This window comes from Lonchura striata, chromosome 5, assembly GCF_046129695.1.
Source record: "Lonchura striata isolate bLonStr1 chromosome 5, bLonStr1.mat, whole genome shotgun sequence".
Classification (NCBI taxonomy): Eukaryota; Metazoa; Chordata; class Aves; order Passeriformes; family Estrildidae; genus Lonchura; species Lonchura striata.
In genome coordinates this window covers 42,654,535-42,669,953 of record NC_134607.1, presented here as the reverse complement: position 1 = coordinate 42,669,953, position 15,419 = coordinate 42,654,535, and the positions used below count along the sequence as shown (strand labels likewise).

The window sequence follows — 15,419 nt, the reverse complement described above, 5'->3', positions numbered from 1 at the left end:
TTATCTAAGCAACTTTATCAAGATAGTAATTAGTGCTATACTTCTATGGGCCATAAGTGAAGAATGTTCCCAATAGCAAGGGACTAGCTTTCCTTCTCTACATGCATACTTCTTTTCTAGAAAACCCAAACCAAGGCAAAACTGAAAGCTACAGAGCTAAAATATATTGAAATTACTGTGTTAAACATGTACTTTATTTTTATAATAAAACTGCATAATTAAGAGCTTTTCCACAGTGTTTCTTGGGAAATAGTAATGTCCTAGCTTATCCCTGGTGCATTTATCATGTTTGAATTGTTTTATAATTGTCTCTGCTAAGCTGTGAGCTCTTCTCAGAAGGTGAAGTCACAAGGTTTTCATTAAATTGGGATAGCTAGTGCTCTGCACAAGAAATAAGCAAAATCTTATGCCAATTTTACCACACCAGTGGCCTCTAGCAGTTAAGCAGGCTCAGTATGAGCCATTGTCAGCATCCTGTTCACTCACTTCCAAGCCAAACTCTGCTGTGGTTTTAAGAATTGTCACTTACCTATTACTACCAACACAGCATTACTGATGTCACCTTCTCAGATCTCTGATGTGCCACAGTAAATGGAACTTAACTTTTTGAAGAGGAATCAGATTCTGTGCTATTTCAGTGAAGAAATGAAGAAAATCTGGCAGCAACTGCCTTGAAAAATTAAACAGCCAGAATTTTTCAAGAGAAAAGTAAATAAATGGAAAATGCAAGTGGCACAGCAGTCCTGTCTTTTTCTAACATCCAAGTTGCTTTGGACTGTCCCCACTTTTTCCTTTTTCTGAGCACTTCACATTTGCATTGCTTATGAAATGTGTGATGCCAGCAGGATTAATTTGGAAGGCCAAGTGGGAGACATGAAGACATACTTTTATGATGTGCATCACTTTTCTACACCATTTGCCCTTAGCCTTATTATTGGAACAGCTTTTTATTTTTAGCAAACCTGTGACCTTCCTGACATCTTTAGAGGACATTTATGGATATGTCCTGACCCCTACATAAAGCCAGTGAAGACCTCTCTCCAACACAAGAAAAGTGTCTGCCTGCCTACCTTCTGTTCCCTGTCATCCTCTATCATTCAGACACTACTGCTGTATACCAGTACTTGATCTGACACGGCAAGGTATTTTAGCTTCCCAGAGAAATAGAAGGAGAGTTTGACTGGGGAGTTTTCTATGTGGCAGAGATGATTTACTGCAAAGTCAATAATCTGTTGCCTCTTTAAGTCAATGTGTAGGAAGATTTCTAAATCAATCAGTTCATGAAAGAATAAACCAAACATCTTCCAGCTTTCAGTCTGACCAACTTTTCTTCCTGTAAATGCCAGGAAAACTCCTGTCTGTGACCCCACACAACTAACTGAGCTCCCCATCACTCAAAAGGTACACCTCATTGTAGTTTCTACAGCTTATATTCGTAACTGAAACATGGGACTGATTCCTGGCCTGCACTGGCTGCAAGTGTGGTAAGGACAGGAGTAAGGGAGGAGTGCAGCTGCTGGGATGCTGCAGACCTGAAAATACCAACTGCCTGGCACAGCCACGAGAAACCAGGCATAGCTTTAAGTACTTGCCAGTCATAATTTACTGAACTCGGAAAGATACAAAATGAAGCTTAGCTATTAAATTGATTTTAGAATTATGTTTTCAGTCCTAATTTTAAAATCCATGCATAAAGCACTGACAATTGAAAATACAGAGTTTAAAAATGAATTTTTATGAGTTGCAAAACATGTCAAAAACCTATATAATGCAACATTTAAAAAAACTTTACATAGAAGAGATGTAAAATTAGAAACTAAGGTTTCGCTTACAAAATTCTGATTATTCCAGCAAAATAACCCTGCTTTGTTCTGAGAACATCCGAAGTGGTGGTTCACCCACTTCTGTTCTTATTTTTTCAATAATTATGTACATGATGTGTAGTTTTAACGAGGACAGCACAAGCTAAAGGCCTTAATTTACAGACGTTTGCTGTAAGATAAGGCATGATGATAAGAAATAACCAGATTATTAAACCTTCTTCATACATACTAAAAACTTCAATACTTGCCCCTTACTCAAAGGCTTTAGAGGTATTTAAATTCCAATAGACATCACATTCTAAGTTACACTTCATGAAGGCACCTTTCCTTTCAAACAAACAGAACTAAGTAGTAGGGGCAGACATTAGTATTAGTATATTACTCGCAGATTTCATATTAATTTGCGCCTTTTTTTTGACACAATGATTTATCTCACAAGAGAAAGACTGATTTTTTTTTTTTTACTCTCCCCCCCCCCCGCCCCCCCCCCCTGTTTTATGGGGGAAAACAAGAAGATGACATCTCTTTTTTGTGACTGAGAAATGTTACTGCTGGAGATTAAAACTCTCAATACTTGCTTCGATAAGGCCACTATGATCTTATTCTGCACATAGTAAATGTCATAAAGAATTAAAAACCTGTGTATGAATGAGGTCCCCATCTGTCTAGATACTGTTCTATCTTTATGTACATGAGCAGATGTAATAAACAGATATGATGATGACCATTCTAAACATTCAAGCAGTGAAACAGATGCTACTCTGCATCATATTGTCACTTCATTATGTGTGGGCTTTATTTAGCTAAATGTGGACATGTACAGCTGACCAAGCCCTTTGCAATCAATGAAAAGCTGGACAATGAAGTTAATAGTACAGATCACTTAATCTGAAGCAGACTCTTGCATCTGATTAAAGGGGTCTCATCTGCCCACATTAGATTTCCAGGGACTTCAGCTGGAACACAGAATTCTAAGATATTGTGCTAAGACTGCACATGTCTGAAAATCAGGTAAATTCCATCCCAAGAAACCATCTTGCAGCAGTATCCTGACTCAAATTGTGGACAAATTCAGAATTTTTATAACATAAAAAACATTCCCATTTAAAAAATAAATCTTAAATTCTGAGAAAATAATTAGCACGCACTGGAAGCCATAATACGGAAATTAATACCCGATACGGAAGTTAATACCTGATTAAATCTGATGGTTATCAGTGTGCAGACACAGCACTTGTGTGAAGAAAAAGAATGAAAATACCAAAGCCCAGTCTTGCAGCTTTTCAGTGGTACTTCAAGAAAGTATTTCAGCACATGCTTCACTGTTTCCTTACCCTGGGAGCACAGGCACTAATCCCAAGCCTCACCAGACACTGGAGTTATGCAACTGTTTAATTGAAACAAGGCTGTATCTTCAGGGCTTATTCAGCACTGAAGTCCCACTTGTGCCATGGCTCCTGCAGGCGATGATCCCCTGCAGCTGTGGGAATTGTCTGCAGCTATCGCTACTTTGCAGAAGCTGATCCCAGAACACTTCACTGACTACAGGCCTCAGCCAACAAGGCTTTGCAGTATTGCACTCTACCATCTACCAAAATCGTGGTGGTTTCAGATGGAAAAAACCCCAAACAAAATCCCAAACAAAAAACGGTGGTTTAGGAAGGCTTTGGGAATCTGTGTCTGTAACAATTAAAAAGAACTCAGGGCAGAAAGACTAGAAAAATTTTTTTGGATCTCCTTTTTGCCATCTAAGCTCTTCTGGAGTTCAAATGTTCTCCAATCTAACCAGTGATGGCTGCACAATTTTCCCTAGGTCAAAAGAAAAATCACCAAAATACACAAAAGTAATGTTTGGGCTCTCCTTGTGGAGAAGTGATCACTGATAGCTTTCTAAACTTCCTAAACTTCACAAAAGTTTCTTGTTATTAATATTGTAGGTTTTTTGATGTTCCTCCAAATCTTGAGGACAGGGAACAGGGCTGTCTAGAGATTGTTATGCAGGGTATTGGAGCATTTATGTTTCAGTTCTTCCCAACAAAAATAAGAAAATTTATATGTACAACTTCCTGAATAAGCAGAAATAACAGGCTTTCATAAGACATGCATATAACCAATTCATCTTAATTCTACAGCTGTGTTTCAAAGAAAGGGTAATTATTGCTTATTTTCTTCTTCACAACATACCCCCTCAGAAAATAGCTGGGGAAATAGTTATCAGGTAGATGAGACATTGTTTTGTAGTATCAAGTTGTGCAAATAGATATCAAACAAGAAAATAGGTTCAGACCTAAATTCACTCAGATTTTTCTACGGATTAGCAGGAGCTTGCCAGCATGTTCACAGTGGGTTTTTTTCTTGATCTCTCTAAATGGTATGGGAAGTCTACAAAACCCTCTGTTTTTCTTTTCATTATTTACTTATCCCAGTCAGGGATGGGGAAGGGCACATAAGTAACATTTAGACAGCACAGCACTGGATTTGCAAAAATCTATGATTTTTACTGGGTTTAGTCCACAAGTCAAAATAAGCATGGCAGCATGGACAAAAACAAAGCAGAAATGAACGAAGTGTGCTCTGGTAAGCTCTGAGTAGAAATGTCTAATTAATAAACAACAAAAGTTCTAATAAACTAGTTTAGCAGAGTCTGGGGTAAAAAAAGGGTTGAAAGTAAAGAGTAATCCTGAAACCACTAGCATATGTATTTTAAACAAGTGAGTAGTCTTTTCAAAAATATAGTTTAGGCTTGTGTAAAAGATAAAAATAAGTAACTCCACTGTGGGTAACTTGGTCAATGAAAGTCCACTTAAAGCCTACAGAAGTAGTCTGATATGGAATTTGTATAAGATAAGCTAAGTAACTGTACTTACTGTGTAAAGCTCGTTAAGTACTTTCATTAAGTCTTCATGAAGCTGAAATGAAATCTCTTTACTCTGTAATTAAAAAAAATCATTAGAAAAGGGCATGTAAACACTGCATCATACATTTGTTTCTTGATATTTATACTCATTGCTCATCCTAGACAGTGAATGCAATATTGCTTACAAAAACCATTCTGAATTACAGTACACTAAAAAGAGTGATTCAGGGATGCAGAGGCAGACAGATAACATCTGGACGTAAGACTCCTAAAAAGAAACCCAGAAGTAATTTTAAGGTATTTTAAAGCATCAGGAAATTAGGTGAAAACAGAAAGGGGAAAGTTCAAGATTAATGTTTTTAATAGAACAAACTATGTACTGTTTTATAATTTCTATGTTATATACAAAAACTAAACCATGCAGAATGTGATATTCTAGAGGGACAGCCTGCCCAATTTTCCATCTAGGATAGCCTTTGTTTCTCACCACATACAACTATCTAAATATTTATGCAAGAAATAATTGTGGCTCCTCTTTGAAACAGATACCCAACTGCATAATATTCCACAGAGTGGGCTGCTGAACCAGCTTTGTTTAGCTTTTCTGGACTGTGTCTTTACTTTCATTCTGATCCAGAAAAAAAAGATAAATGCTTGGCATCAGTTGTTATTAAAGCAAATATGTCAAAACAAGAGTATTTAATTGGAGTCTCATTGAAATATATTGTTATTTTTCCACAGCAGTTCAATCTAATGAAAATGGTGGCAACTGTGCAAGAGTTGAAGGCATTTGTATCACAGCCTTTGGAAAACAGCTACAGAATAGAGCTATGGGACTTGGCAAACAGCCTGGCTACACTTCTGTGATGCTCAGCATTCTAACATCCATGCTGAAAACGTGAGATATTTTTTTTTCCTGTGAATAAATTGATAATTAGTCTGGTTACTAAAAACTTCAACAGCATGATAGATAATGGCCTTAGCTATGAGAAGTACTTTGTATTTGTAGGGAAGCCAAAGGAAAATCCTCAGGGACAACTCATTTCCAAAGCTGCTAATGCATACTTGGCCATCACTAAAACACCTGAGGAATAATGGTTTCTGAATGAGAATTTTCAGCACAATGTCCACGTATGAGGAGAAACCACATCACACATCCCACCCACTGGGTCTTCCAGGAGGATGAGATACATACAGCAGCTCAACCAGAAAATTTGGGTGTTTTTTTCTCCCACTCCTACTATCCTAGTTTAACTCTGGGCAGTATTTTAAAGCACTCATCATATCACTTATCAGTATTCACTCCAATCCTTACAAGCAAGATGGTTTTACACTGACAAGAAGCTAGGAATATAATTTTAAAAAACCACTTCCATTAAATTCCTGTATTCCCAAGGGCATTAGCTGTAGTAGCTAAGGCACAGTAAGACGGCTGCTCTGAAGCTGAGATACACAGAATAATTTGAAACTTTCCTTGTTGCTTATACTTTTCAAAGACTAGTATTTTCATAAGATATGCGTTAGTTCTGAAGTATCTGGAACACAAGGCTTACTACTTCCCCTTCTTTGCAAATATCAGATGATTTTCCTCTAATAAGAAGGACAACATGTCCTATTTGTAACAGCAGAGTGCTTATGAAGAATTGGAAAAGGACTGCAGATTTGCAAGCTGCTGTAGGGAAGTGCTGTAAAATCTTTAGCAAAAATTCTGAGTTGCTTTTCATTGTTTTACATTGGAACTCTGCCTCTAAATGTCAGCAGCTCAGCTCTAACATCAGCTTACACATCTCCTCAAAGCTTCAAGCAGAGGCCACCTGTTAATTCTTGGATAGCTGCTATTATAATGCTGAATATGAGCGGTTTTTCAAATTGCTTTAGCAGAAAGAAGGGCAAAACATACAAATAAGATGTTTGACATTAAGATGTGAGCATCCCCATGTGGGAGGAAACTCTAGATGAGCTCCAGCTTCAAACAATTTACCCCTTTCAACTGTTGCTCACAGCCATATTGAGGCTGATGAGAAGTCAAGCCCTAAATACAGCAACAGCAATTCTAAGGCAGGATGCCTTAACCTGGTAGCACAAAGGTTTGTTTGAGAAGGTGAGACAGAAAACTTCAAACCAAATTTTTCTTAACCCTTTGAGATTTCACTGTAAGCAAAGCACATGCAGTTCATTGAAGGATGGACCCTTCTTTTCTCCTCTTAATGCAGTCCCATCTTGATGCAAGTAGACACCGGATGAACTGAGGATTCATTCGGTGAATTATCACTATTTACTAGGAAACATTTTTTCCCTGTGCTCCTTTCAAGCTCTGTCCAGCACTGAAATATCAGCAGTCCAGCCCTCAGGATTTACTGGCTATCATGCAGACATGATCTTTTCCAGGGCAACACAGTGATCAGTGGTAAATTTGAAAGTGAATGGAAGACATCACAATAGAGAAAGATGCTTTTGTAGAAGGACAATAAGCTTTAAAATGGAAAGCAAAAAGAGAAGGAGGGAGGTGATCAGCAAAAAGAGTGAAAATTGGGAAATGAAAACCAAGCAATGACACACAATCACAAAGGAGTCATCCCTTCACCACTTCATCTGTGGACTCCAACAAGCAGAAGATGCCTGCAGTGATGGATAACATTTCAACTGATTTCAATTCTGATGAAAGATTTTGTAGGGATTGTCCAAAAAACTCAAGAAATTTTGTTAAACTTAACAGTATAAAAAGAATTTATTTTTCAAGAACCAACACATTTTTCTTTACCATTTAGGATCAAGAAACACTGACTTGACTGGCAAGCAATATGGCTTTTAGTGTGTAATATATGACATGTTAGAGAACCAGTTATATTAATTTATTTTCAGTGGTTAATTGCTTTCCTATTTCTCGTTTATGCTACCTTTTTCCTGCAGTAGGGTTCAGCATGCATGAATGGGGTGCTCCTCTAGGAGCCTGTCCAGAGAGTACCCAAACAACAGAAAGTAAGATGCAGCACACGTTTTCCCAGAGCTGAGCTGACAGCTCTAATCAGGCTATTAAAACCTGACAAACAATCACTGAAGGTGCTTATTTATTCACTGCTCCCCTGAGACATGCACTAGTACCTATTAACCAAAGCAACGAAGAAGATAATAAAAATGTTAGAGCACATGCAAATTTTTGGTAAAAATATTATATATGTTACTAATCTGGTTCAAGACATTAAGAGACAGTAGTGTATTTTTTTCACCTGATATCAGCATAGATCATACATATGCAATGGACAAGCAAATGTACCTAAACTCTCCTTTCAGTATGCACTCAACTTTCAACACATCGGTAGCCCTACTGATGTTATCAAGATTTGTATTTCTGGATAAAAGTCTGAGAAACTTAAAATTTTATTCCACATTGATATCTTTTCATTGAGGTATGTTAATTTTTTTCTATATATTTCAGTTAAAGCATAATTTGGCACTCCAGCTTTACTCGTTTATTTTAACTAAAATTTTAGGGTCAGTCTAGGTCTACCTGGAACTTTTTAGTGTCTGTATTTAGTATACACAAGTTAACATCATTTAAAGAAAACATTCTGTGCTAATTGCTTTTAAATAAGTCTGCTGCTGGTCTCTGTGGGAAGTGAAGTGCAAACCCTTCTTTTATGAAGGTTTCATGAGCTGCGTGACACTAACATAGACAATTCAGTAAAATTTTGTCCCAGACATGCCAGTCTATAGCAATAAACAGCCTTGCTATCCTTTGAAACATTTAAATGTTTAAGAAAATGGTGCAAAAAAATTCATGTGGCCACAATCTGTATAACACCAAACAGATTCAGTAGGTAGTCATATTCCTTGTTAATAGCCAGATTAAGGAACTAAAATATTTATTGTGCTTGGTTTCTCCAGCATCTTTTACTGTAAACATTGGAAGATATGTTCATCTTGGCTTATGTAGATTTCTGTCCAAGGAAAATACATGTTTATAAATTATAAATATACAAATCTGCTTAAGGATCTTGTGAGTATGTGTTTATACAGTTGATTATTACTGCTGGGGTAACCAGAATCACTGCATGAAATATTCTGCATAATACTTTTCCCTTCTGCTTGACATTTCTCCTTATTACTTTATTCTTTAATTGTCCCCATGAGGCCACATACCCCATCTGCCTGAAGAAATGTGCAAGCATGCAAGGTTTGAACTCCGCTACTTTATTTTTGTAGTTTTATGTGCAGCATGAAGGCCAGGCATCAACAGCAATCTTACTGCTTTTATATGCCAGCAACTAAAAAGAAGATATTAGGTGCCTATTTGAAAGTATGAGGCCTGACATAATGTCTTCCAACAAATGCTACAAAATCTATGTACTAGATCCTATCTTTGTCTTGCATTTAGTACATTTAAACAGATGCCAGTTCCTGACCCCTGGAAAAAAAGAATGACAAATAGCTCCTGGGAGAACAAAATTAATTAATATCAACATGTTAAGGATGTTAACAAAGATATGACAGAAAAGTCATATAAATCAGGTACTTGAATACAACACATCCAGTCCCATCAGACCACGTAAGGTAGAGCCAATAGGGATAATTTCTCCAAAACAATCCAAATATCCAGAGAGATGAATAAATGCACACAAAAGGAAAAACAGAATGATGAAAAACAGAGACTGTGACAAGGACAAAGTACAAAGGTTAAGGAGTGAGGGCACCTTCACCATTACTTATTTTATCAGATCTTCATTGGCTATTGCACACACCTTTTACAGAACAAGTAGAAAAAGGGGCTGCTACAAACTTACGGCTTGTACTATATCACACATAGGAGAGGTAACAAAACAATACTCCAGTGGAAAGCATGGCTGGGAAAGGAGGAAATTATTGGATGTTTTCTTTCCTACAATTCAAGCTGAAGTCAATCTTAAGATACAAATTCAAGCTGCACTCCTCCAGAAAATGTTGGGCCCACTTCATAGAAAAGCTTCACTTGAGAACCAACACGCCCACCAACAAGATGGAAAAAGTCAGTAACATCTACCATTGAGAAGAAGAATGGGAAGTCCCATCCTTTTGGAAGGAGAAATAAAGAGGGAGTAGAAAGAGTCAAGAAGTTCAGAGTGATTATGACTTTGCTGTTGTCTCCCCTTATCCTGCCTGAGGGCAATGGGGCAATCCACCCTGGAGACACTCTCCCTTTCTGCAGCAGAAGACTGAGGTTTCAGAGCAGCACAATAAAGATCTGTTCTCATCATGGGCTTGGTGTATGTACTTTCACTCCACACTTGGAAATGGAGTAAAGCACCTTGCTGTTACAAGACTGATGGAGAACTAAAACAAGGTAAAAGTAGTGATGTGTAAACCATTAGATTAATAAGATGTAAGATACATAAAGAAAGATCTAATAATTGAATATAGACAAGCTCGACTAACTGGCATCTGTAAATTACAGAATCACTGAATTGTAGACATTACATGCTCTTGTGTGCAATACTGTGAGAGGCAACAGAGTACAGATATTTCCTGCTCTTTATTGTGGATTGCAGTAAGACACTAAGCATGCACTTGTTAATCTATTTTTAAAATCTTCATATCACTGCTTTTCTTGCAATTTATACTTATTACTTAGAGAGACAGTACATATTTCACAGAACAGTATGATCAGATTCCACAGTAGAAGTATCTGCAGGACATGGTTTGTACCTACTTTAATCCAGAATCTGTGAAAAGTGAACAAATTCCATATGCTTTCACAGGGATATGACACCTATTGAGACTGATTATACTTTTCTCTGACACTATTTTATTCTAAATACATTTTTTGAGAGTAATCTGCAGAATCACAGAAATTGACAGAAATTGCTTAAATATGATATTTGATGTTAAAAAATCTCCAACAAAATCAATGCCATTTTCTTCATGGAGAATACAATTTTGATGGAAGACAGACACTGCTGTCTGTCACCTCTCTCACTCTAAGTGCACCTTCTCTTTGCCCCTCTAACCTCTTTCCTGCAAAGAGAACTGTAGCTGAGAGTACGTATGTTTTGTATCTGATCTTTTTGTTGCCCAGTAAACATCCATTATGTAGTTCTGTGAGTACCATAAGTTAGACTGCTCATTCACATCTCACACAAATTATCACAGGATCATGGAAGGGTTTGGGCTGGAAGAGCTTCATTGTCAGTTCTGCACCTGGGAACTAACAGCAAATAAATCACCAGTACTCTGCAGCAAGCGCCATAGCAAGAACTGTGCCCACTGGGGCTCAGTGGAAATACCAACCTTCTGCAACAAGTACTGAGCCTGACCAAATGCCTTAAAAATGTGTGCTCAGAATTGATACTGGTGAACAAGAACTGCTGTATTCAGTCCACGTGCCCACAAAGCTCACTTATGCCATACAGAGGTGCTGCATGTCTTCCTGCCACCCTTCCCCTAATGTTATGGGACTGGCTCAGATCCTTGCACACAGCCTTTGCTTAGCTCACTCTGCCCACACTTCACCTCAGCTGTCAGCTGTTTGACATGGCACTGTCACACTGAGTGTCAGCTTGCAAACCCAGTGAAAGGTAGCAAAGGGCTGCTGAGGATCTGGGCTCAACTAGTGTGAGCTTCAGGTTATGCATGGCAGGACTACCTCAATTTCCCTGCTCTTCTTTCCCCTTTAGAAAATCCAAGTTAGGAATTAAAAAGCAAGAGCAGCTGCTTGCTCTTCTTCAAGAAGCTAGCAAGAGAAAATCTGAAATGTTGCACTTGCATGGGAACAACACGAAGGGCAGAGACAAGTTTATCAGGAAGATGGGACAATATCCCTCCTGTTAACACACTGAAAATAGCCACATATTTTCCTCCTTTTGACAGAGAAGCTGCAGCAATCTCCATTAATAAATTATGAGTGAATATGAAAGGACACACACTTCTCCACTGAAAATTTTAACAATATACCATTGTACAGTCCACCTGGACAGAAGGGAAGGAAAAGCAAAATTTCCGGAGTCAAAGAACTGAACTATGCTGAAAACAAACAGGCTTGTCTAATAATGCACACCTATTGAAGAAGATATTTCTGAGACATAAGCAACTGGAAAACTATTTCAGATTCAATTAAAAAAAAAAATTTCTACTGGTTTGCAACTCTGAGATATCCGCACATAGACAGTACTGCAGCCCATTCAAATCACTTTTCTCATTACTGGATCAATTTCTATAACTATCTTCAATTTTATTAAATTGAGTGGTTAGTAAATTACAGTTTTAAATATCAAATATATTATATTAACAACTCATTACTGATTGAGAAACTATAAACTTCAACTCTGTCCATGTTACAGGTTTTAATGCATACCAGGAAGTTTTTAAGTTTTTACTTTTATTTCCTCCAAGTACAAATCTATATGCTCCCTAAATGATTCTCTTCCACACCTCAATGCTATCTAGAATTATGGTCAGGTATATGTGAAACCAGCCCCCTGTTTTGAAAACATTAACTTGGGTACCACTGCTATCGTTTCATCACACAATTTACATCTTCTAACCTTTACTCTTCTTGAAGTCTTTTGTACGCTGATTGTCTACTAACATCTCACTGTGACTAATGTATATGCATTTATAATCTATTTTCCTTTTGGAACATTTTAACAACAGTGACTGCAAACACTTTGTGTAGATCTTGAGCTAAGATTGCCTAGAGTGCTTGCTTAACACACAAGGGATTTAAACATCATGCATGTGTTATGAAAATACATAACAGTCATGGACAAGGACAAACACGTACAGAGACAACACTTAAAGGATCTAACAGAAATACTTACATTATCAAAAGTGTATGTTCATATTTAACATTAGGAAGAAAAGGAAACACTGTGAGGAGAACTGCAGCATACACTACCAACTTTATGTCGAGGGCCTAAAAAGCAAACTCTTGCTTCATCTTCAATCTGTTTCATTCACAATGAAATTCTTTTTCACAAATAATTAATTAATACAGCGTTACTATTTTGGGAGTCGTAAGTGAAAACTGTTTCCTTTCTGCATGGGCAGACAAGTTTGCTTTTAAGAGAAGGACAAGCTTTTCCCCCTGCTTTTTGGATATTTGTGATTCAGCTCTTAAGGTCACCAGCATATACAGCAGGATCCCAGGCATTTCAGCACTACTTGCTTCAAGAGACCAGTAATGAAGAATTTATATGTATGCTAAAACAGATTTTATGCTGTGTGTGCTGAATCTTCTCCTCACTAGTATTTAGGACACTTTTGCCTCCCTCATGCATCTTATAAGACCAGATAGAGGGCTGCAGGAGAGGCATTACCTTCTTGAACATTCTGGTGGAGTCTTCACTGATCTGCATGAATCTCATGATCACATTGTTCAGGTAGATCTCACTCAGTGTTGCATGGTCTTTGCTTTCCCTTCTCACTTGGTTCAGGAGTAAGTACCAGCAATTCACTGGGGACAAGAGGTTCTGGTCTTTCCTGAGGAAGGAAATACACAAATGTATAATGTATAGAAATGAAAAAGTTATGTTATTAACTGAAGCATCTCACTGACATTTACAGTTGTAACTTGTTACATAAAAATAGCTACATCTGAACAGTCTCTCCATTCTTGGGATAATTCAGGTTAGGCAAGCCTCAGATGACTTTTAAGACACATTCAAGTCCCATGAGGCATGGATACTCTGCAAACCAACCTGAAAGTAAAAAATATCTTGTCACAAAGCTTAGAGATGGAGTACGTGTAAATGTTCAAAATCAATGAAGGTCACTCCTGGAAGAGTAACAGTAATTAATTTTTAACATTAGAAATAAACAAGCACTGGAAGCACAACCCAAATCCTTCATGAGCAAAATTGCAGGTTTAGCTGTTTCACTGCATTGGATTTGTATAACTGATGAAGTAGAAGAAAATGTTTCAAGCATCCATATTCTGTGAGCAATGCTCATAAATTCACAGCATTCATAAATACACTGCTACTGCTAGTCCTAAATGTGTCAATTACAAGACAAATAGCAGGACTGGACTTTTTCCAGTGATCCAATTCTGAATTCCCATGACAGATTTTTTGCAATGTAGGCCCACTCCCAGCTTTAATGTAGCAAGAAGTAAAATCAAAGATGACTTCTCATTTATTTTACACAAGGCAAAATAAAAATACATGTAGTTGAGCAACTCTTTCATAGACAAGGAAAACTTTATAAAATTTGTCATATGGTTTTATTGACATTTTAGTATAAAGTTTGCCTTTCTGCTCCAGAAACTTGCTACTCTTTTTTTTTTCTCTTTTACAGTGATTCTCCTTTAGTTAAAAGGATAAAGGATAAAGCACATGAGGACAAAACAGGTAGAAGTGGTGATGAATTGAGGGAGAAACTCCTGCAACTCTTGGCAAACTCTTCTAATAATTAGCTATTCTCATTGTTAGATATATGGCCTTTAATTGTCTAATTTTAGCTCTAACCCTCAGAATCAAAGCAACAAGGAATGATTAGCAGACAAATGTATTTTCTTAATCATCAGTGCTTTGCTTTGCTATGAATCAGCAGTTAAGAAAACTTCCTCCATTTGTTTCAGATAGACATCTTAACAGTGTTACTTCACAGCAAGGGGTTTTATCAGCCAGGTCAGACAACATGAGCACTCCTGAAGGGCCATGCTGATACTACTTGGTCCTCGCTGCTTCTGCATGTCCCAAAGCCAATTCCACAGACCTTCCTGGTTATCCTGGGAGCAATGGTGGAAACAGCTCAGGGGACCAACAACTAAAGCCACTTTTGCTGTAACCTATTCTCAAAGCAGCAAACTGCAAGAACAAAGCCAAAGGCAGAACTTAAGTCAAAACTCCTATTCACTGCTGCCAGTATGGATTTAACATGTTTAAAAACAAGGAAAGATGATTGTACAGACAAGGAAAAAAAGATTTTGCAACAAGCAGAGTAAAAGCCAGGGCTCTCTCTGAAGTGGTAACATATGCACAAGTTGGTTATTTCAGGGAATCATTGAGTCACTAATACGAATTTTAAGAATTTTATATTAATGCTCTTTGAACTCTTCAAGCTGTATTTGATTAACCTTTCCTTTGCCAGATATATTTGGAGAATACTTTTGTCCTGAAACAATAGTTCTATCTGTGTATCTCTAGCACAGCTCTGAGTGAACATTTGGAAAACTATTTTTTAGTTTTACAAACACAAAGTATTGTTCTAAACCCCTAAGCATAACAGGGCCAGACACATGCATTCATTAATCAGCTCAAGTAAGGAAAATAACCACATGAGACTATGTCAGCAAGTGAAGCACATGAAGTATTTCAGAAAACATACTGTCCATGTTACGAAACTAAGCCATTAAAAGGATATGTTAAATTGTAAACAACGCATAACGTTCACATCATCTCTATTCCCAGGAATCAGAGAGGTGAAGATGCAGCAAAGTTCACATGCAACAACAAATCAAAATAGCTTTATTTCTTAATGTCATTCTTGGCCAAAATTGTCTATTTTGTTGTTGTTGTAATGTTGACTGACCTTCATGCAAATGCCTCAAAATTCTATCAACTCCACTAGAAATGAGCACACAGATTTTCAAGCTTTTAGTACTCTGCATCTCTTCTAGATACTGTCTGTATTTTGGGTGGTTTAATATGGTAGGTTAGGGATAATGTTTGTGCAACTTACATTTTAAGAAACTGAAACTACTTGCCAGAAGCTGACATGAGTAACTGCACAGAGCCACATCAACACTAGTATTTAGGCATGCATCT

General features: G+C 37.4%; 1 protein-coding gene across 4 annotated transcripts in view; it reads right to left on the bottom strand.

The window, feature by feature from the left end:
- The window catches only part of SRGAP1 (SLIT-ROBO Rho GTPase activating protein 1), a 138,458-nt gene that overhangs the window by 56,017 nt on the left and 67,022 nt on the right, over positions 1-15,419 (bottom strand). For all 4 annotated transcript variants that reach the window (XM_021547435.3, XM_021547432.3, XM_077783501.1 and 1 more), the window contains exons 3-4: positions 12,969-13,131; positions 4,691-4,753 (exon numbers count right to left, since the gene is read on the bottom strand). In XM_021547435.3, the coding sequence (XP_021403110.2) occupies positions 4,691-4,753; positions 12,969-13,131 (226 nt within the window). The remainder of the gene's footprint in view (positions 1-4,690; positions 4,754-12,968; positions 13,132-15,419) is intronic.